General features: G+C 40.1%; 1 protein-coding gene across 1 annotated transcript in view; it reads left to right on the forward strand.

Annotated features, from left to right (window-relative positions):
- The first annotated feature begins 562 nt into the window (after positions 1–562).
- TTK (TTK protein kinase) overlaps positions 563–20884 on the forward strand; it is a 33653-nt gene continuing 13331 nt past the window's right edge. The window contains exons 1-11 of the mRNA XM_054063659.1: positions 563–665; positions 3179–3353; positions 8542–8686; positions 8949–9174; positions 11765–11871; positions 16166–16309; positions 16965–17070; positions 17158–17233; positions 17317–17414; positions 18015–18114; positions 18904–19000. Of these exons, the coding sequence (XP_053919634.1) occupies positions 8542–8686; positions 8949–9174; positions 11765–11871; positions 16166–16309; positions 16965–17070; positions 17158–17233; positions 17317–17414; positions 18015–18114; positions 18904–19000 (1099 nt within the window). The 5' untranslated portion in view covers positions 563–665; positions 3179–3353. The remainder of the gene's footprint in view (positions 666–3178; positions 3354–8541; positions 8687–8948; positions 9175–11764; positions 11872–16165; positions 16310–16964; positions 17071–17157; positions 17234–17316; positions 17415–18014; positions 18115–18903; positions 19001–20884) is intronic.

The following is a 20884-nucleotide window of genomic DNA, read 5'->3' on the forward strand; positions in this document are numbered from 1 at the left end:
TTAAGGAACGGGTGGATGAAGTGCTTAGGGACATGGTTTAAGGGAGTGTTAGGAATGGTTGGACTCGATGATCCAGTGGGTCCTTTCCAACCTGGTGATTCTATGATTCTATGATATAGTTGGGGCATGGGATGCTCCCCTGGGATGGCCTCAGCCTGCACCACGGGAGGTTCAAGTTGGACATCAGGAAGCAATTCTTCATGACGAGGGCTACTGGGCACTGGCAGAGGCTGCCCAGGGAGCGGCTGAGTCCCCATCCCTGGGGGTGTTTAACAGACGGGTGGATGAGGTGCTCCGGGATGATTTAGCAGAGGACAGGCGCGCTTGGGCTTGGCGATCGCGAACGTCTTTTCCAACCAAACGCTTCCACTACCACAACTCGCCCCCGGTCAACCCCCGCCCGCTCCGGACCGGGGCGGGGAGGGGAGGGGCCGGGACCCGCGGGGCGTCACGTGACGCGACGGCTTTCCTCCAACCGACGGGCAGGCGGGCCCCGCCTCGTGTTTCCCTCCGCCGGCCAATCAGGGCTCGCGCCCTGCCGCGCCTCGTGAGCCGCGCCGGCCAATGGGGAGAGCGCGCTGCGGGCGTTGGGGAGATTCAAACGGATAGCGGCGCGGGCGCGCGTGCCCACCTGGAGCCGCGTCCCGGCCCCGAGCGGAGCGGGGGTGAGTGGCGGCGGGGGGCAGCGGAGGGGGGGGGGGCGAGTGGCGGCGGGTGGCGGCGGGGGGCGGCGGGGGGCAGGGGGCGGGTGGCGGGTGGCGGGGGGCGGCGGGGGGCAGCGGTCCGGGGGATGGGTGAGTGTGGGGCCGCCTCTGCTGAGTGCCTGCGCGTTAGCTTTTAACCTGAATTGGAGGAGGAATTCCAGGAGGCAGCGCTTCTTTGTTTTTCTCCTGGGTGCATGCTTCTGGTTTTGTTTCTTTATGTTTTCCCCCCGGGTGCAATGCTTGTGGGGTTTTTTTCCCCCTGTGTTCAACGCTTGTGTGTTTTTTCCCTGGGTGCCTGCGCGTGTTTTTCTTTCTTATTTTAGTTTGTTGTACTACTGAACTCAATGAAGAAGTAATTGTGCCCAAGGCAGTTAGCTGCAGGCTTGGCAACGCGTGATCAGGTGTAACAGGGTGAGAACAGCAGTCCTGCAAGTTGTAGAATCGTGCTTGGTTGGAGAAGATTTTCGAGATCATCCAGCCCAAACATACTTGTTCACTACTAAATCATATCCCTAAGAAACTCATCTACCTGTCTTTTAAACACCTCCAGGGATGGTGACTCAACCACCTTCCTGGACATCCTGTTCCAGTGTCTTATAACCCATTAGAAATTTTTTCCTAATGTCCAATCTGAACGTCCCCTGGTGCAACTTGAGGCCATTCCCGCTCGCCCTGTCTTCAGTTAGGCTGAGGAGTAGCACTTTCTAGGAAGAGATACAAAGCAGACCTGTGCTTGGTGCTAATTTGTAGAATTATAGAATGGTTTGGGTTGGAAGGGACCTTAAAGCCCGTCCAGTTCCAAACCCCCTGCCACAAGCAGGGACACCTCCCACCAGACCAGGCTGCTCAAGGCCATGTCCAGCCTGGTCTTGAACACCCCCAGAGATGGGTCATCCACAGCTTCCCTGAGCAACCTGTGCCAGTGCCTCACTACCCTCGGTGTGAAGGATTTCTTGCTGATGTGTAGTCTAGCTGGTGGTTCTTTTTCTTATCATTGTGCTAGTCCTTGTCATCTGGCTTAATTAGTTACAGTGACATTATTTCCCATTCTTTCTAATGGCAGCCTTGTTAAAATTCCTTATTTAAGCATAAGTATCCAGGCTAGCTAAAAGTTATTATTCAAGCAAATCCTATATTTTAGTTCTAAAATAACGAAAACTATACATACTATTCAAATATATAATAGGTTAGCAGCTTATAACAAATCATTTCTTCCTTCAGTTTCCCTTTAAGAAAATCCAATTTTGGGCTTTAGGACTTGTAAACAAAACCAAGCACAGATCATGCACATATATAGGTTTTTTTTAAGCCCTGGGTTAGGCTTAAAAATCATTGTGTTTCTGTGTGTTTTTTGGGAAATGGTGACTGGATAAAGGAGAGAAGTGTACTCTGCCGTAGGGAAAAGGTTAGAAGTAAGTAATCAAGGCTGTCTAGTTAGAAAACTAATTAATAATCTCCTAATGCGGTCTTGTAATTAGGGTGTCATACACAGGCTGCCCAGGGAGGTGGTCGAGTCGCCTTCCCTGGAGGTGTTTAAGGAACGGGTGGATGAAGTGCTTAGGGACATGGTTTAGGGAGTGTTAGGAATGGTTGGACTCGATGATCCAATGGGTCCTTTCCAACCTTGTGATTCTGTGATAGGGTAAGAAGGGAACTCGCGCTGGATAGGATTTGAAGGGCCTTTGTCACTTCATCTGAATTCTGATTTTGGTGAAGGTTTAAGGAAAAAATTAGCCTGACTCTTTCTAGTAACCCTGTCTGGAGTAAACAAAAGTCACAGGATTTCTGTCACATTCCTGCTATGCAATTTGCTGTTTAGGCTTCAGCCTGAAAGCTTGTATCTTTCAAGAAGGAGGTCGTCTGCTTTCAGGGCTTCCCGTGGGCTTTAAAGAAACTCAGCAGTGTGCAGGCTAGTACTTTTTTCCTCCAAAACAGAAATAAAAACTAATTCCTGCTGTAATACTTACAGAATGCTTGCAGTCTTCCTTGCCTTGGACCAAGGTGGCAAAATCCTGAGGGCAGGAACTTTTAAACACTTAAATGTCCATGTGATAGATTCCAATGTTCAGGAAGGGTCTTCAGTAGTACCGTAGTGTATTTAAACAATGTTGATATAACTGCACTTGGAGATAGTTCTGCTTCCTGTAACTGACAGCATTTTCTGTACATACATGCAAGTATATGTGTCTGTGTAAATGGTGAGCACTATTAAATCTTGAACTGAATATATAGACAGAATAATGGAAGTACTGTAGAAGAAGGTGGCTACTGTGTTTGCTCTCAGTCCAAAAGTAGTCTCTGAGCTTTTATTCCTAGCTAAGAATTGTTTTATTGATTTAATGGAAACTATTTCTGGCATGTCATGAAGATTAAGTAAATTTACAAGCTATGCTTAGTATTTACTTAGTATTTACTTATAATAAATACTTAGTATTTACTTTTCGATGTCCAACTATTCTGGTTTTGATTCACAGGAATTGCTTCAGGATGGAGAGCTACGTTTCTTGCTTTTGCTGGATTCTTTGGATCATCTGAGGTACCCTGACAGTCATCCACGGTATCTTTTTGACAAGGCATATCCATTCTTAAGAAGAGATTTTCTCTTCTTTGTGTGTTGAGCCCCGAACAGTTAAGCACCGCACCAGAAATGTAAGTTTGATATGTATTCATGAAAGTTAACATCATATTTATGCAGCAAATAATTTTTTTTATCTACTACACTTGGCAAGCTATCCCTGCAAAAAGAATAAGCCTTTTACGTTGCTGAGAAAAATATAAATATTGTGTTTGAAAAATGAAATCTATCTGAGAATTGTTAGTGATTATGGTTGTAATAAGAGATAATGGTGTAACTAATTGTGAGTTAAGTTTCTTTTGATCTTGGTGCTTTGGGTTCTGGAGAAGCTGACTTCATCCATACTTTGAGGGAGTGGGTACAGTTCAAGGACAGATTTTTAAGGATATTCTCCCTCATAAAGAGGACATTTGGAGTACTGAGTTCCTGTAGCCGTTTCTATTATATTTACAAAAGGCAAAACTGCAATAGGTACCAGAATCTTCCTTATGAAGAGACAAATGGATTTCTTACCTCCCCCCCCATCATAAGTAGGAGAATGGCCTGTGAACAGTGTTTGCTGCTGTTATCAGCTATGGAAGTTTTGGCAACGTGATCCCCAGAAGATGGGAACAGGTTACAGAGCCAGTCTTGGAACAATCTAAGCCGAGGATGTGGCGTGAGTTCCTTAAAAAAAAAAAGTGTTTAAACCTCTAAATCTGTGTCCTTTTAGAAGCCAAAAAATAGGTGTCTCTTGTCTTTGGCAATAACCCTTTGAACGAAGGAGGGTATGAATCCTCTTCCACTTACTGAAATCTTACTTAAACTAATTGCTGTTACCTGAGGCAAGCAGCTTATTGTGTGCTAAACCTTTAGGTAAAGTAAAAGGATGCTAACAGGATTACAGTTCATTTTGGCTTTATGGATATGTACCTGCAGAACACTTCTGGTTTTAGGTATTTACCCTTTTGGGGAATTGCATATAGCAGTTCCTGTGGAGGAACAGGCTGTAAAGTGGAAGAAGAGACTAATTTTGTGGGAGGTAAAGCCTGTGAGGACCTCCCTTTCCGCGAGCTTTGTCCTAGAACTGTTGAATTCAAGCCTCTGACTTCTGTTGTGGTCTGAACTTTGTCTGCTTGCTGTATATTGGGCACGTGCCACTCATTAAAGCTGTAGGGGCATCTAGAGGAAGGGAATCATCAGGATGAGTTAAGTTTGTGCCGAACAGAGAAGATATAGAAGTTAATTTGCTTTTGGTATGCAGATTAGTCTACATAATGTAGGAAGTAACTACATCCCTCTGAGACTTCCATATACCTTGCTGTATATTCATGATTGGTTATTGTGTTTGTAGATTTTTAATATTAGTGGATTATTGTGATGGGAAAGGGATGTGAGTTGAGAAGCTGCCTCAAATGTGAAAGTATCAATTAAGGAAAAGGCCATTTTTCTCACAGGCTTTTGCCTGTGATACATCTATTGAAATTGCTGTGTATTTTTGTGTTATTTCACTAGCTCTGCTGGAAAAAAACTCCAAGCTTTATGTATCCTTAACAGACACTTCACTGTAGCAGTGGTTTTCAGCATGTATTGATTGGTAGAGCTCTCAAATCTTCTAATGAAGTGCTGGACAATTATCATTTTAGTGTAGTTTAATTTGTGTCTTTGCTAGCCTGTGTCCATCTGAAAGTTAGAGCCTTATAGTCAGTACATAAATTTTGAGTACCAATGTGCTCTGATATATTAATTGAGATTTGAGGGTCAGTGGCATAACAGTTCTTACATTTATTTTGGCATGTTAACAACTGCAAACCTAGATTTAAATTTCCAGCCTAATAAATGGTTGCAAGCACTTATATATAGCATTTCATAGTTAAGCTTCTGTTATAAAAGGCTTAAATGTTTTAACTTTTCCAAACCCCATCTTCAGTGATACTAATCTTTAACTTAACTTTGTTTTTATGTTTTTCCCTATATTCATTCTTTCTTGTACTTGAATGCACTTTAACCGACCTGTGTGCGCTCTGCCCTGATTTGTGCTTAGGTAGGAACTTGCAAGCCCTTACGTAGTTAGCTTGTTCTTTAGAAATAATCCCATCTTTGCTGGACTTTTCACCCAAAATATCTTCTCACATTTCTGTGTGTATATTAAACTTGTAGTATTGTGACTTTCTCATCTTGTGGTGAGAAGACGGCAGAGTCCTTTTACTGTGAAACTGCAAAATAATGCTGTAGGTGCATGTTGTGTTTTTTAAGGTATATGTTTGTTTTGTGACTGATACAATTTTTCTCCTGAACTCTTCAGGCAGAGATGTGTAGTTCATCCTTATTTTATCACTGCCTTAATTCTGTGAAGGTTTACCATGACATATTCACTGTTTTGTTTGGCTTATATGTAAAAGCAGTGGTAATTTCCATATATTTTCCTGTCTTCATTGCTAACCATGAGAAGAGCTTTGAAGTTGGGTATTTGTCTATGACTTCGCCCACTCCCAGCCAATTTTGTTCACACTTCTCCAACACAATGTTAGTTGTAATCGTAGAGTCATAGAACGTGTTGGGTTGGAAGGTACCTTAAAGACCATCTAGTTCATCCTGGGTCAGGTCACTCGAAGCCCCATCCAACCTGGCCTTGAACACCTCCAGGGATGGGGCATCCATAACTTCTCAGGGCAGCCTGCTCCAGTGCCCCATCACGCTCATAGCAAAGAATTTCTTCCTAATATCTAATTTGAATCTGTCCTCTTTCAGTTTAAAGCTGTCCCCCCTCATCATATCACTGCATGGCCTTGTAAAAAGTCCCTCCCCAGCTTTCTTGTTAGGCCCCTTTATATTATGGAATGCTGCTATAAGGTCTTCCCAGAGCCTTCTCCTCTGTAGGCTCAACAACCCCAGATCTCAGTGTGCCCTGCCAGGGGAGGTGCTTCAGCCCTCTCATCATCATGGCTCTCCTTTGGACTTACCTCAACATGTCGATGTTCCTCTTGTGTTAGAGGCCCTGGAGCTGGACACAGTACTCTGGGTGGGGGTCTCACGAAAGCAGAGAAAGGGGTCAGAATGATGTCCCTCAACCTGCTGGCCACGTTTCTTTTGATGCAGCCCAGGATATGGTTGGCTTTCTGGGCTGTGAGCACACATTGCCAGCTCACGTTGAGCTTCTCATCCTCCAGTACCCCCAATTCTTTTTCTTAAGAGTTACTCTCAATCCATTCTCTCTCCAGCCTGTATTTGTGCTTGGGATTGCCCCAGCCCGGGTGCAGGACATTGCATTTGGCCTTGTCGAACTTCATGAGGTTTGCACAGGCTCACCTCTCAAGCCTGAAGATCCCTCTGGATGGTATCCCTTCCCTCCAGCATGTTGACTGCACCACACTGCTTGGTGGTGTTGGCAAACTTGCTGAGGATGCCCTCAGTCCCACTGTCCATGTCTCTGACAAAACTGTTAAGCAACGCTGGTACTAAAACTGACTGACCCCTGTTTAACACCACTTGTCACCGGTCTACACTTGGATGTTGAGCCACTGACCACAACTCTCCAAATGCAACCACCCAGCTAATTGCTTATCCACTGAGTGGTCCATCTATCAAATCCATGTCTCTCCAAGTTAGAGACAAGCAGTTTGTGCGGGATATCAAATGCTTTGCACAAGTCCAGGTAGTTACTCTTCCCTTATCCATCAGTGCTGTAGCCCCATCATAAAAAGCCACCAAATCTATCGGGCATGATTTGCCCTTAGTGAAGCCATGCTGGCTGTCACCAATCGCCTCCATGTTTTCTATGTGCCTCAGCATATGAAGCTTTATAATTGTTTTAAGACTGAATTATATTGAATTAACTTGCAAGATGTTAGTTAAATGTAGGCATACAGAGAGAGGTTTGTGTAGCAGACCTCTGAGTAAAGAAAACCTTTTTGTTAGTAAGCTGCCATATGTCAGTGATGCTATTGCATGCTTAGAGGAAGTAATATGCTGTGTTCTTTGGAAATATGCATGAGAGTTTGCCCTTCCTGAACAGAGAGACTATAGAAAGGTTAAACATAGAAAGTTTCCTCTTCATAATAAAGCAGATATTCCAGCTAGGAATTGATACAAATTTGAAAATTATTTATTACAAGCAATATAGTACAGTAATTTGTTACATATCTGGTTACTGGTTGACCTGTATTCAGTGGTTTGTCTATATTTGTGTAGTCTCTTAGGATGGATTCTTTTGAATAGACATCTAAGTGGTAAAATTTTGTAACAATGACAATTAGTGACAACTACAATGAGGAACTATCTCGAGGTGTTTGATTTAGACTCTTGGTGGCATAAATAAGTGCACCACAGTAAATGCTCCTTCAGAGAAGCATAATGTTAACATAATAAGTATAAACTGAGGCATAACAAGTATAAACTGATATTTTCCAGAGTACATCTCACTGTCCAACAGTGTGTCAAATAAAAAATTGACATTCCCATTACAGAGAGGAAGTAATGCTAGAAGGTGGGCTTTAAGTATCTTCTACGTTTTGGGACTTATTTCTACTGTTATACCCCCTTGATTAGAAAAAATATTGATTAAATTTCAAGTTCATAGAATCACTTTTTCTTTCCATTTGTGAAATATTTACCTTTAATAGAGGTGTTGGGGGAGACATGTCTAAGGTAGTCTAACTCAGCCTTACAGGTTTCATGAAATGGAAGTCTCTCCTTTCTGCCTTTTCTTTCACTTGTCTGTATGGTGACACGGTTGAGAGAGCAGGAAAAACATCAAGCAAGAAGCTGAAAGCTCTTCCTGTTTATGTAGTTTTCTGTTGAGGTTTGTCCCCAAGCCAGGTCACAATGAAATATGACAAATACTTGTTCCATCGCTGTTTATTAAAGAGAAGTGGCAGGAGTATATGGCTAGGAGGAGGTTTGCCTTTTAGCCATTCAAATCTATGGATTCAAGCGGTGAGCTAATACTATAGACTCTGATATTCAGGCAGCACATTCCACTCTCCTTTTATTCAAACATTGGATATACCTTATTGGAAAGGGCTGCTGTGAAGGATGGACTGGTATTTGGGCAGATCAATTAAATCCCGATTCCTTTTGCTCATCTGTGTTGGCTTCTGCTAAGAAGTTTACTTGTGTAACTACATTGACAAAGGCTTAATAGAGTATTTGTTACATAATGTGGTTGAGTCTTGGTTAATCTGCAAAATATACACGAGAGGCTCTCCCATGGTAATTCCAGTTAAGGTGAGCTGTAACAGTGTTCTTCAGTAACTTCCCTGGTTTTTAACCTTCTGTTTGCAGATGGAGGAGGAGGAGTTAAGTGAAAGAGGATTGCCACAAATTGCCTCAATCATGAACAGAGTTAGAGACTTGAAAAACAAATACAGAAATGAAGACAATATCACAGATGAATTTAACTGTACTAAAATCTCAGCTGATACGACAGGTATGTTACTCTGTCAGTTACACAACTGATCTTAATCTAGACAGAGTGAAAGAGCCATCAACTGAAAGTATTTAAGGTTTAGCGTTTCTTCAATATTAATGACCATGTTTCATCTTATTTCTTTAGTTAACTGTGTTGCTCTAATCTTGTATTAAAAAAAGTAATCATTAGTCATCTTGCGTAAAAAATTTATGAAAAGTATTTTTTTCTGTTCATGTTTGCTGCAGTTTTAATCAATATCCTTTTGTTATTTTTCTGTCAGATAACTCTGGGACTGTTAATCAGATAATGATGACAACAAATAATCCAGAAGATTGGCTCTCTTTTTTGCTTAGGCTGGAGAAAAAGGGCCTTCCTCAGACAGATGTTAGCTTACTGAATAGACTCATTGGTCGCTACAGTCAAGCAGTGACTGCATTACCTGCAGAAAAGCATAGTCAAGATGAGAGCTATGCTCGCATTCTTGTGAGATTTGCCGAGTTGAAGGCGTAAGTATGAAGTTTCACTTTTAAATTTAAGAATGTATATTCAGAATTCTGAATTAGAATAAGATGATAAAAATAGCTGGGTTTTGTTAGTGGTTTCTGCCACAAATTATCACTTTGAATGGGAATGTTTTCCTTAAAACGAGCAGCTTTGGCTAGTCAGTTTATCTGTTGCCTCCACAGTACGTACATTTTGTGTATGCTAATGAAAAAGATTGTTCAGAGCTATTTGATTGAGATGTTATAAAAAATGTTGCTTGTCTGTAGTTTTTGGATATTAATGTTAAGTTAATCATCGAGTGCTTATTTGGATCTTTTGTATTTGTGTTCACTTATTGCTCAGAGTTTTATTGGTGTTTGATATTTCCCTAGTGTTTCAGACTCACCTTCTCTGTTCCTGGCTGTTAGCTTGTCTACTGGTATACACTTTCTCTCTACTCAGCTTTAGCTTCTGTTAAATAAAATCCTCTCATTTCATGACTTCCCTTCTGGAGTGCTTCTGACTTATTTTTTAGCTATTGCGAGCGGAGTAATGCTTTGACATATAGGTGCTCTGATGATACTGTCTTCAGTGGGAGATGTAGGTTGCTCCTCAGTAGGGTTTGTTTGCTGTTCTCCCAGATATTCCATTGAACAGGAAAAGCAAGCAAGTCAGAGCATCACAAACTTCAGAAGCAGTGACAATAGCTTGAGATTTTAGGGTCTGTTTTTATTAGTTTTCTTCTGATCAAAGCTGGATTATTCTGTTCTTGGCACTGGACCTGTTTTGTCTTTGTCTTCTCTAGCTGGAGCCTGGCTATGACAAAACCTTTTGACCTATTATGATACTGAGGTTGTTTGAAGAACCCAGTAATGTACTCTGAAGCGGGCAAAGGTTGAATAGCCAGCTGTGTCTGATTATCTGTATTAAACATTGGCCATGCCAGGCTTGCTTTCCATCTACTGCCTCTGGCTGCAGCACAGTGCCATCAATCATGTGGCACTTGATGCCTATTGCTAATGCTAGGTCTTGTTCTGCATATTGTTGTCTGAGGTGTTGCTGCTTTCCACGGGAACTTAAATTTTAACATGCTTTTTCAAGGTGAATGTAATTCACATATTACTGCTTAATTTGTATTAGTCTGACTTTGCCTGCAGATGGGTTATTCTGTGCCTCCTATTGCTTTGGATGATCACAGCTGAGTTTATTAAGTTTGCTGGAGTCCAGTAACATCCCTAAAGTATAATGGGCACTTTTTTCATTCTTAATTCCACAGGATTCTGCTGGAAGTACATTCATTTTAGCTTTGTTTTCTATTTTTCTGTACTTATTTTTTTAAGCCACTATCATAAATTTTTCATTGCTTGTACTTCCAGATACTACCTTTGCTTACCTGTTGGATCAGGGTGGAATTTGGGGAGAAATTCCTTTTTTTTTCATTGTGGATTTTGCTAAAAAGTGTTAAAGTAACTTTTATATATATATATATATATAAACATATATATGTATAAAAGGAGGAGGGAGTAAATTGAAATGTAATTTATTATTTCATAGTGTTATAGATTTGGGTCTTTTCTATCTTGTCAAGTATTTACTTAAATTGTAGGTCCTCTGAAATATTTAAATAATGGTGTACTGTGTGTAAGCACCTCTATCCTACTTAACAATGTATGGGTGAATGTAAAACTGGGATTAAAATTTAGTAAAAGTAAAGGAACCTAAAAATGAAGTATCTTATCTGGACTCTGTGGCATAATCTATACATTTTTTTAATTATAGCATTTTTGCTATTGCTGCTTTCAGTGGGTCTGTGGAAAATGGACTTAAATGCACCTTGTGCTAAAAAGTTTAACTGTTACTTCTGAGTATGGGGAAAACGGAATTACTTGTGTACATCTTGTAAGGAGTCAATGTTCTCATAGAACCTTAGATGGAGGTAGCTATTGGGTAAATGGTCTTGTTGCATCCTAGTCTTCTATAGGTATGGTATTACAGTTGTACCAACAGAAACAGCTTCCTTCTGCTTCTCTGCTAAGGGAATCGCACAATTTGGGTAAAATTGCTCATAACCTGTAGCAAGACTTTGCTGTTCAGTATGGTTTTAATATAGTGGCTTGTGAACTTTGTGACCATATTGCTGTAGTTTATAACTAATAGCATATGTAATATTTCTTCTGACTTGATTAACATGATACATTGTTCCACACTTGGTGTTTCTAAAGCTATCTCCTCCCTGTCCCCTTGCCTTGCAATCTCCTTAGTATAGGAGTGGGTGCATCTGGAAGAATGGAGATTTTTTTTCTCGATGGTGTCAGCATGTAACGTGGAAGGTATCAGTGGGTGTTCTGAGGGGATATGTGCATATTTTGAGGAATAATGACAACAGACAAAGAATGAGTCCTCAGTCTTTCTCATTGGGTTTGAGCACATCGTTTCTTGGGAAGGGTCAACTTGATATCTTCAAGTTATTAGCTTTTTAAGTTTTTGTTATTTGTCCTTCATTAATGGCTCTAATGAAGAAGCAAAACTTTGCCTTTAGAGGGATTGCTTGAAATTGATCCTTGTTAGTCCAGCTTTTCACCTCATGTAACTATTGGTATGCTATCTTTACAGTCTTCAAGATCCAGAGGAGGCACGGGACCAATTCCATCTGGCCAGGCTGAACTGCAAGAAATTTGCTTTTGTGCATGTGGCTTTTGCACAGTTTGAACTATCACAAGGTGTGGAGAAAAACTTGTTTGTTGTTGCTGTTCAGTGTTGTAGACTTCATTGTTTTAAACTTTTGCTCTGTTATGTATTCATTTTTAATTGAAATTTATCAAGAACTTGCATGATAATTTTTTAAATGAAACTATATACACAGCTAATAGTTTTTATCCTTTTTAGAAATAACCTTCAAGATAAAACTGGCAGTGCTTACAGTTTTTTTTGTTAAGCTTAGATATTACAGGGGCAAAGGTGAGCAAGACTATTGCAGTGTTGAAAAATAATGCTCAAATTTGAGTGGTAATTTCCATTTTAGGTACTTTCAACTTGCTTGTGGACAAAACTATAGATCCTGCCAAAAAACTACTGTAGATTCTTTGTATGTTTCTTTATTAAACCAAAATGAGTTGTAAATGTGCTGTAAATGGGTAATTTGGTCCAATGAAGTTTTCCTCCTTGCTGCTCAGGTTCTTAAGTAGGTAGCAATTGGATTTTCATTGATTCTTCCAGTTCCTGTTCCACTGAGGATTCAGGTTGGGATAGCGGAGATGGATATTATCTTCTGTTGCTTCATAATTGCTGTGGACTGTCTTAGAATCCTAGAATGGGTTGGGTTGGAAGGGGGACCTTGAAGATCATCCAGTTTCAACCCCTCTGCCATGGGCAAGGATACCTTCTGCTAGATCAGGTTGCTGAAAGATCCATCCAGCTTGGCCTTGAACACCTCCAGTGATAGGGCATCCATGACATCTCTGGGCAACCTGCACACCACCCTTGCAGCAAAAAATTTCTTCCTAATAGCTTCCTAATATCTGCTTCTTTGACAGTATCATAGATGCTGTGTTCCAGTCAGCTGGGCAGGGAGGGAAGAGTCTTGTCAGTTTTCAAAGTAGAATGGTAATCTTTGTTGCATGGTGCCATATTGAAGTATGTTAGGAAAGCCATTCTGCTAAAAGTGATCATGAGTTGGAAAAAAAAAATCTGGTTCCCTTCTTTGAGGGATGTCTGACCTGTCTGTCCCTGGTAAGGATGGTTGCACTGGGAGCAAATTTCTAAATGAATTTATTCTGTTCCTTGGTGTACTGTATTGGACTTTGGTGGCATCACTTTTCTTAGCTGCTCATGATGCTGTGTTTTAGTTTTATCACTGAAAGTGTGTTGGTTTCAGACCAGTGTTGTTGTTGAACACTGCTTGCATAGTGTCAAGGAGTTTGGTTTCTTGCTTGGCCTTTTCTCCAATGAAAGGATGGAGGTGGGCAAGAGGTTGGCAGGAGATGCAGCTGGAACAGCTGACTCAGATTGATCAGAGAGATACTTCATGCCATGTAGCGTCACACTCAGCAATAAAAAACTGGGGAATATTTTTTTTCACAGTAGCGGTTGCTTGGACACTGGTTGGGCATCAGTCTGCTGGCAGGAGGTGATGACTTTGCATCACTTAGGGGTGGTTTTTCCCTTTTTCCTTCACTTAGTAAACTCTTTGTATATAATTCTTTTTCTTGCTTTTGTTCTTCTCTTTCTCCCTCTGAACTACTCTAGACTATATAAATTATGCTGTTAAATATCTAAAACAATAGGTCCTCCCTCAGTACTTTGTGCCAGTAGTCCGCAAAATTCTCCTTGGCTCCTTATGTTGTTTCTTGCCTGTTGTGTAGAGGGGAGATGATCTTGGGACTCAGTAGCAGGGTTGTGCTGCCTATGCACAGACTTGTTTCTGGGGGTCTTTTTTCGTCTTTTCATGGGTGACTTGAGCAGTGACTTATGTCAGCCTGTTTATTTCCTCTCTTTAAAAGAAAAAAAGCACTGTATGCTTTTTAAAGACAATAAAACAGTAATACTATAATAATAAAGATTATCCTATAAGTCTAATAAACAAAGCCTGTTGTGTAATTTCAGTGAAGTGTAGAAATGGTATTAATGATTACAGATTACTAGATTCATGCTTCTGTTACAATTACTTGTGCATTTAATTACCCTGTACCTATGGGATGTGTTAATGCAATAGCTTCTTCCACTTTGACAGTGAATTGTCAACCTGAAATGAAATCCTAATCCCGAAGGACTAAGCTATTTGGAACAAGTTGCCCAGAGAAATTGTGAATACCCTATTCCTGGAAGGATTAAAGGCCAGTTTGGATGGGGTTTTTAGCATCCTGGTCCTAGTTGGACGATGTCGCTTTCTATGGCTGGGGGGCTGGAACTGGATGATCTTTAACGTCCCTTCCAACACAAACCATTCTATGATTCTGATTGGCTTTGTTTTATTTCCAGTGCTCTGTTATTTGTATCTGTGTTACTTGTGCTGGTCTGTTTACCATTTGATAATGTGTGTGGTACTATGATGTTTCTGCCCCTACTTCAAGAGTATTAATATGACATGTGAATTGTATTTTGTTACTTTGAATGCTGTTCCTTTTTCACAGTGTTTAGCTTGGGCCAGAGGGAAAGGATAAGAGCAATACTTTGCTACCTCCTCATCCTGGCACACCTCCCAATTATTTCAGGCTTAATCTTGCTGGCTTTCACTTTGCGTTAAGAGGAAAAAGTTCATTATACGTTCACTTCCCTGTCTTGAGCAAAACTGAGTTAATGCTCAAGTCAAAATTTTTAAGTTATGGTTGGCAAACTGATATTGGTTTCATTATAAATGGAATGTTCATGACCCGAAATAGCAACATAAGAAAGGTAGCATTCTGTTTTGTTTTTATTTTAGTGCTGAGTACAACTTCATTTGCACAGGTCAGATGAGCTGTGTCTTTTCCTTAATTTTGCTATGCCTTGGGTAGTGTGCTTGAAGCAAAATTTGCTGTGAATTGCTCAGAACTCTTGGCCGTAAATACAACTTTACTTTTGCTATGTAAAATGTTACACCTAGGTGGATCATTCAGGCTTTTTTGTGATTAATTCAGTTGATTGAAACTCTCATAATTCTGGATTTACTTCTGTCTTGGTTCCTCATCTGATGGGGATGGAGCAGTTCATTTTTCACATAGGTGTTTTGATGTCATATTATTTCTTATTCGGTGAGGCACATGGTACTGAGAGGAATTGCTTTCATTTTGAGTAGCAGGTCTTGTTGAAGCAATGTACGGTTACTAAATATAGCCGAAGGTAGAATGTTGGTTGAGGATTCTCAAAGAAATACTAGGCCTATCTAATTACTATGGGTTTGGGAGAAAAATAGTATTTGGTTACAAAACAAGGCATAACAAATATGTACCAAATAAATTTAGACGAAATCATAGTTGATCTTATTTTGGCATTTCGTTGCTTCAGTGTCCAACATCGCCCATTTAATATTCTCAAAATAGGTTACTTATGCTTAAGCACCCCACTTTCTCCCCTGTCTGAACTGCAGGCAACATTGACGCCTAACTTCAGTTATCAGTAGAGTTTTGAGTGCTGGAGATGTCGTGGACCTCTGAAATAAACTATTATATAGTATAAGAAATACTGAACTACATATGTATGTGGCAGCTCTAAAAAGCATGTTTTACGTTTTCCTGCTTCGGAGCTGAGGAAGAAGGACATTTGGAACTTTGAGCATTAACACCTGTAAGAAAACATTGCATCATTTTGCCCTGATGCTCTCTAAACCAAGAAAGAACTTTTGGTTGCAGTACACTTCTTTACTTATTTGACGCTCAGGTTTTTTGATAGCTATATGTGTATGTGCTTGTATATGTAAGCTGTTTACGTTCACTCTATTGTTAAAACACCTACTCTTCCTCTTCCAGTTCTCTTAAATTTCTGCATGTAGCCTTTAAAAATGTGTAAAACTGTAATGAAGCATTTTTCTTCCTTTTCACTATGCTTTTCTTAACTGCGATGCTTCTTTGAGTAGTGATGTTTGGTTTAATAGCTGGTTTTAATTTTGATTTCTATTAAATGCATTTAAGATGTTTTGTAATGCATATGTAATAAAGCTTGTATCTGGTCAGATCTAAATAAAAGGCTATGAAGCTCTTTCCTTGAAGATACTACAGGAAAAAAAAATGAATTTTGGAATTTGTATTGTACTTTTTAACAGTTCTTATAACACTAAACGAATGCAGAGAATGCAGTTTTGTGACCTGATGTTCAACTTCATGTGAAAAATTGACTTGCATGATATGCTTGTAATAAATTCCAGGCAGTATCCTGGCAGGGGATGCTTAAGGGGAAAAGTTTCCAATGAGCACTGGTTTCACAGAATGATGCAAAGTAAATACAAACCAGCATGAGTGTAATTTGTCTTTGAAAAAAACTGTTTTCCCAGTTTGACTCTGTGTTTCCTTGATTTATGTTTTTGTGTTCCTTAATACTTAGGAAATATGAAGAAGTGTAAGCAGCTCCTTCAGAAAGCTATGGAGTGCTTTGCTGTTCCCCTAGAAATGTTGGAAGCTGCTCTACAAAACTTTCATTCACAAAAGAAGCAGTTGCTTTCAGATGAGGAGAAGGAGAACTTTGCAGGTAACTGCAATTTCTTAAATTGTTGGAGTTTTTATATTTTGTAATGCTTGATTGAAAAAAATATTATGTTTGTCCTTTTGAGATACAAACTCAATATCTGTTCTTGTTCAAACTAGTCATATTTATCCATATTCTCCAGCTTATTCCTTGAATACTTGGTTCCATCTTTGCCATGATTTTTAGTTTGCAGGAGCCATAGGATAGTAGACTCTAATTCTGTAAGGAGTGTTCCTCTGACTTACTAGGTATTTGTACTTCATAAAAGATGCTTCCACCTGAAAATGTGAATTGGTAACTTCTGGTGGTAGAGAAGAATTAGACTTAAGCCATACAGAGTAAGCTATACAGGTAGCTTGCTTTGAGGTATGATACTTAGCTGCCAAAACTTTCAATGTACTTTCAATGCATATCTTGGAGAGCTCTTTCTGGCTTTAAGTCCGTGTTTGGCTTTTTTCTTTTTTGACTGAATAATTGTCTTGCATAATTATATAAAATTTCTGTCTAGACCAGTAGAAATAGTGATATGTCATTGATAGTAGATTACTGCAAAACTGTGCATATCAAAACTTCTCTTACTGTGAAAGAACTTCTTTTCTTTTGAAACAAATACAATCTGCAGTATTATCTGAATAATTCTAACTAATTTTACCTACAGTATCAAGTACACATGAGTCTGGACTTCAGAGCATAGTTGGAAATCACAGAAACATAAAAAGGAATTCTGGTGAAAATTCTTCTACTGTAACCAGGCTTTTTTTGGGGTAATGGCTTGATGTCTTATTTAATTTCTTATAACATCATTTAAACCAGACACATACTACAGTATAGTGTTTTTTTCTTGCCTTCAGGGAGGAGAAGTCACAGGAACTTGATGCTTTGACTAATAACCACATTCCGTTAAGACCACTAAATAAATTGAACCAGGTAGAACATGTAACAATTTACTTGATAATGTTAAAACTTTACATTCTGCTTTACACAGCTGATAACTTTCAATTTGCCCTTAGCCCTGCCCCTTTGGAAGGGTTCCTGTTAAATTGGTAACTGATGATGATGATGATGTGAAGATGACTGATATCCTACCTACAGCTAGTGTTATGAAGAGGTATGGTTATTTGGTTTACTACGGCACCATAGACTTTAATATTGCTTTTCAACAGTGTTTTTATTAGATAGTGAAAATGTCAGATGTTAATGTTAAAATTGATCTTAAATTTATCATCGAATAGTCATTATAATTGCAATAGCTATTGCAGTAACCTATATTCTGTCATGCCACTGAGATTCTTTGAGAGCATGCAAAGATGAATTTCTTGGTTTGGCTAATTGGTAGACCCAAAAGAAATGGAGACTAAGACAAAAAAGTTTTGTTCAAAATAGCTTTACGTTTCTGTATTCCAGCTTGGATATAAGGCAGTCTTGTAACTTTCAAAAGATATTTAAATCCTCATTTTCAACATATTCCATGTGATAATGATTATAGTAAGAAAATTGTTACGCTCATGTTATTGTGAAGAACTAGTTGTAGCTTGTTGCTGTTTTCTGTGAAAGACAACCCATTAAGTCATCTGTCACTTTATAGGATGATGGTGGCATTGTTACAGTTTCTTTTGTATTGTTTCACACGTGACTACTGGAGTGGACCTGTGTTTCTGTATATTTGAAACTTGTAGGAATCGGGTAAATAACAATACCATTTCAATAGGCAAATATCCAGCTCCAAGTGTACAGCCTTCATCACACCTCTTCTACCATCAGAGCCAAGATCTCGTGGGGGTGATTCTTGCAACCTGGGAGACTTACAGGTAACTTACATATTCTTAAAATAGATATAAGGGTCTCTAGCTGGCTGTTCTATGGTACTAGAAAGGAAAAATAATATCAATTTTTAAATTTAAGAAAGAAATAAGGTAGAATTTTCCTTTATGTGAATTTGCACAGAAACATTCATTGTGGCTTTTAAACTTGAAAATTGTTATGCATAATTAGGCGTTAAGAAAGAGCTTTCTCTGAACAATACATCTGATGGAAGAAATGAGAGGAAGAGTGTTAAATCTGTCATGATTTATGAAGAGATGATAAGCAGGTTTCTTCTTGACTGGAGTAGCTCTTTCAGCTGTACTCATGAGTTTTATCATGGGAAGTCCTCTATTCAATGAAGTACATTTAATTGAATTAATTAAATGCTCTATGAAGCTGTAAATGATGGCTTCGACATAAATTAATTTTGTGCTGTGTCTTGCATTCTCATGTCCTCTGTCTCTGGTCCCCAAAAGAAAATTAAAGAATAGAAAGCATTTAGGTCTTTGAATTTCCTATGAAAATTTTCCTAATGAAAATTTTCCTTTTTCCTATGAAAATCCTAATGCGGATTCTTTATCAGAGTGTTAATGGATTTTAAAAAAGGTATCAGTAATTCTTGTCTGTGTACTGCTGTGTAACGCGCTATTTTCTGAAGCATATTTGCTTTGTGGTGTATTGGTCATTAGTTGTCATAAGGAAATGTCTTTTGGACATGATGCTTGGGATCTCCATTGGTTCTTTAAGATGCTTTTTGTTCTTTTGGGGCTTTACAAGAAAAAAACTCTTCACAGTTGCAGGTGTTGGGCGAGAACAGCTTAGAAACAGCTACCAATTCATCTGTAACTCTGAAAACTAATATGGATACCAGTCTTACGATGAAAAGAGAAGGTAACTATTAATATCATGTTTTAGTAGTTTGAAATAGAATAAGCATTGGAAATTTCCTGTTCTGTGTTTAAAAAAAATGTGGTGCTAAATAAAATATTCTTCTGAAAGTGAAAAAGCTGGTCAGCTTGGAATTGAGGAGCATTTAATTAAAACTTGGATTTTGAGTCGTACCTCTGAAAGTAGTTAAAATCCCACAGAAATTCCCACTGCAACACTGTCCAAAAGTGTGGAGTGCTGGGCTGAAGTAAAATGACAGTGTATGGTGCTAATTCATTGTGTTCTTAGGTCTTAAAATACATGTAGTATAAACAGGCATTGAAATAGCAACAGTGGGATGTTTTGCATTAACACTTGCTGGCCTGAGTGTAGGAAAATGTTACCAGAGTATCGGATAACAGTGCTGGTTTATACAACAAAAAAAGGGTGGATGTTGGCTGAGAGAAATTCAAATTAATATTTATAATGTTTTTGAGGAGTAACCTGTTTTAGGTTTTTTTTGAGACAGACTCAAATTTATAGTGGTTTGCTTCTCCTGTGACTTTCCTTGTATCTGCTCCTAGTTTACCCTATAGATGCCACAGCTCTAATTTCTTTTGTTGGATCATAGAATTATAGAATAGTTTGGGTTGGAAGAGGCCTTTAAATCCCATCCAGTTCCAACCCTTTGCCATGGGCAGGGACACCTCCACTAGATCAGGCTGGTTGAGGCCCCTCCAGCCTGGCCTTGAACATCTCCAGGGATGGGGCATCCACAGCTTCCTTGGGCAACCTGTGCCTGTGCCTCACCACTCGTGGTGAAGAAATTCTTCCTTGTGGCTAGTCTAAGAACTGTGTCCACTGCTGTGGTTACCCCATCATAGGAAGCCACTAAGTTGGTCATACAGGACTTGCCCTTGGCAAAGCTGTGCTGGCTGCCATTAATCACCTCCATGTCCTTTTTAACTTACACCAGAAATGCCTGGTTCTAAAGTATCATGGAATCATAGAATAGTTAGAGTTGGAAGGGACCTTAAAGATCATTTAGTTCCAACACCCCTGCCATGGGCAGGGACATCCCACCAGTTCAGGCTGCCCAAGGCCCCATCCAACCTGGTCTTGAACACCTCCAGGGGTGGGGCAGCCACAGCCTCCCTGGGCAACTTGTGCCCAGTGTCTCACCACTCTCCTAGTGAAGAAATTCTTCCTAATGTCCAGTCTAAATCTGCCCCTCTCCAGTTTATACCCGTTCCCACTGGTCCTATGCCCACAAGCCTTTATGAAGCCCCTCTCCAGCTTTCCTGTAGCCCCTTTCAGGTACTGGAAGGTCACTATAAGATCTCCTCTAAGTCTTCTCTTCCCCAGGCTGAACAAGCCCAACTCTCTCAGCCTGTCTTGGTAGGGAAGGTGCTCCAGCCTTCTGATCATCTTTGTAGCCCTCCTCTGGACCCGTTCCAACAGTTCATATGCTTCTTACATTAAGGATTCCAGAACTGGACACGGTATTCCAGATGAGGTCTCACAAGAGAGGAATAGAGGGGCAGAATCACTTCCCTCAATCTGCTGGCCATGCTTCTTTTGATGCAATCTAGGACACAGTTGGCCTTCTGGTCTGCGAGCACACATTGCTGGCTCATGTTGAGCTTCTCATCGACCATCAACCCCATGTCCTTCTCTGCAGGGCTGCTCTCAAGCTGTCATCCCCCATCGTGTACTGAAAATGGGGATTGCCCCGGCCCAGGTGCAGGACCTTGCACTTGGCCTTGTTGAACCTCATGAGGTTCTCACAGGCCCACTTCTCCAGCCTGTCCAGGTCCCTCTGGATGACATCCCCTCCTTCCGGTGTGGCAACTACACCACTCAGCTTGATGTCATCTTCAAACTTGCTGAAGGCGCACTCAATCTCGC

The sequence above is a fragment of the Cuculus canorus genome, chromosome 3 (assembly GCF_017976375.1).
Source record: "Cuculus canorus isolate bCucCan1 chromosome 3, bCucCan1.pri, whole genome shotgun sequence".
In the NCBI taxonomy this organism is placed as follows: Eukaryota; Metazoa; Chordata; class Aves; order Cuculiformes; family Cuculidae; genus Cuculus; species Cuculus canorus.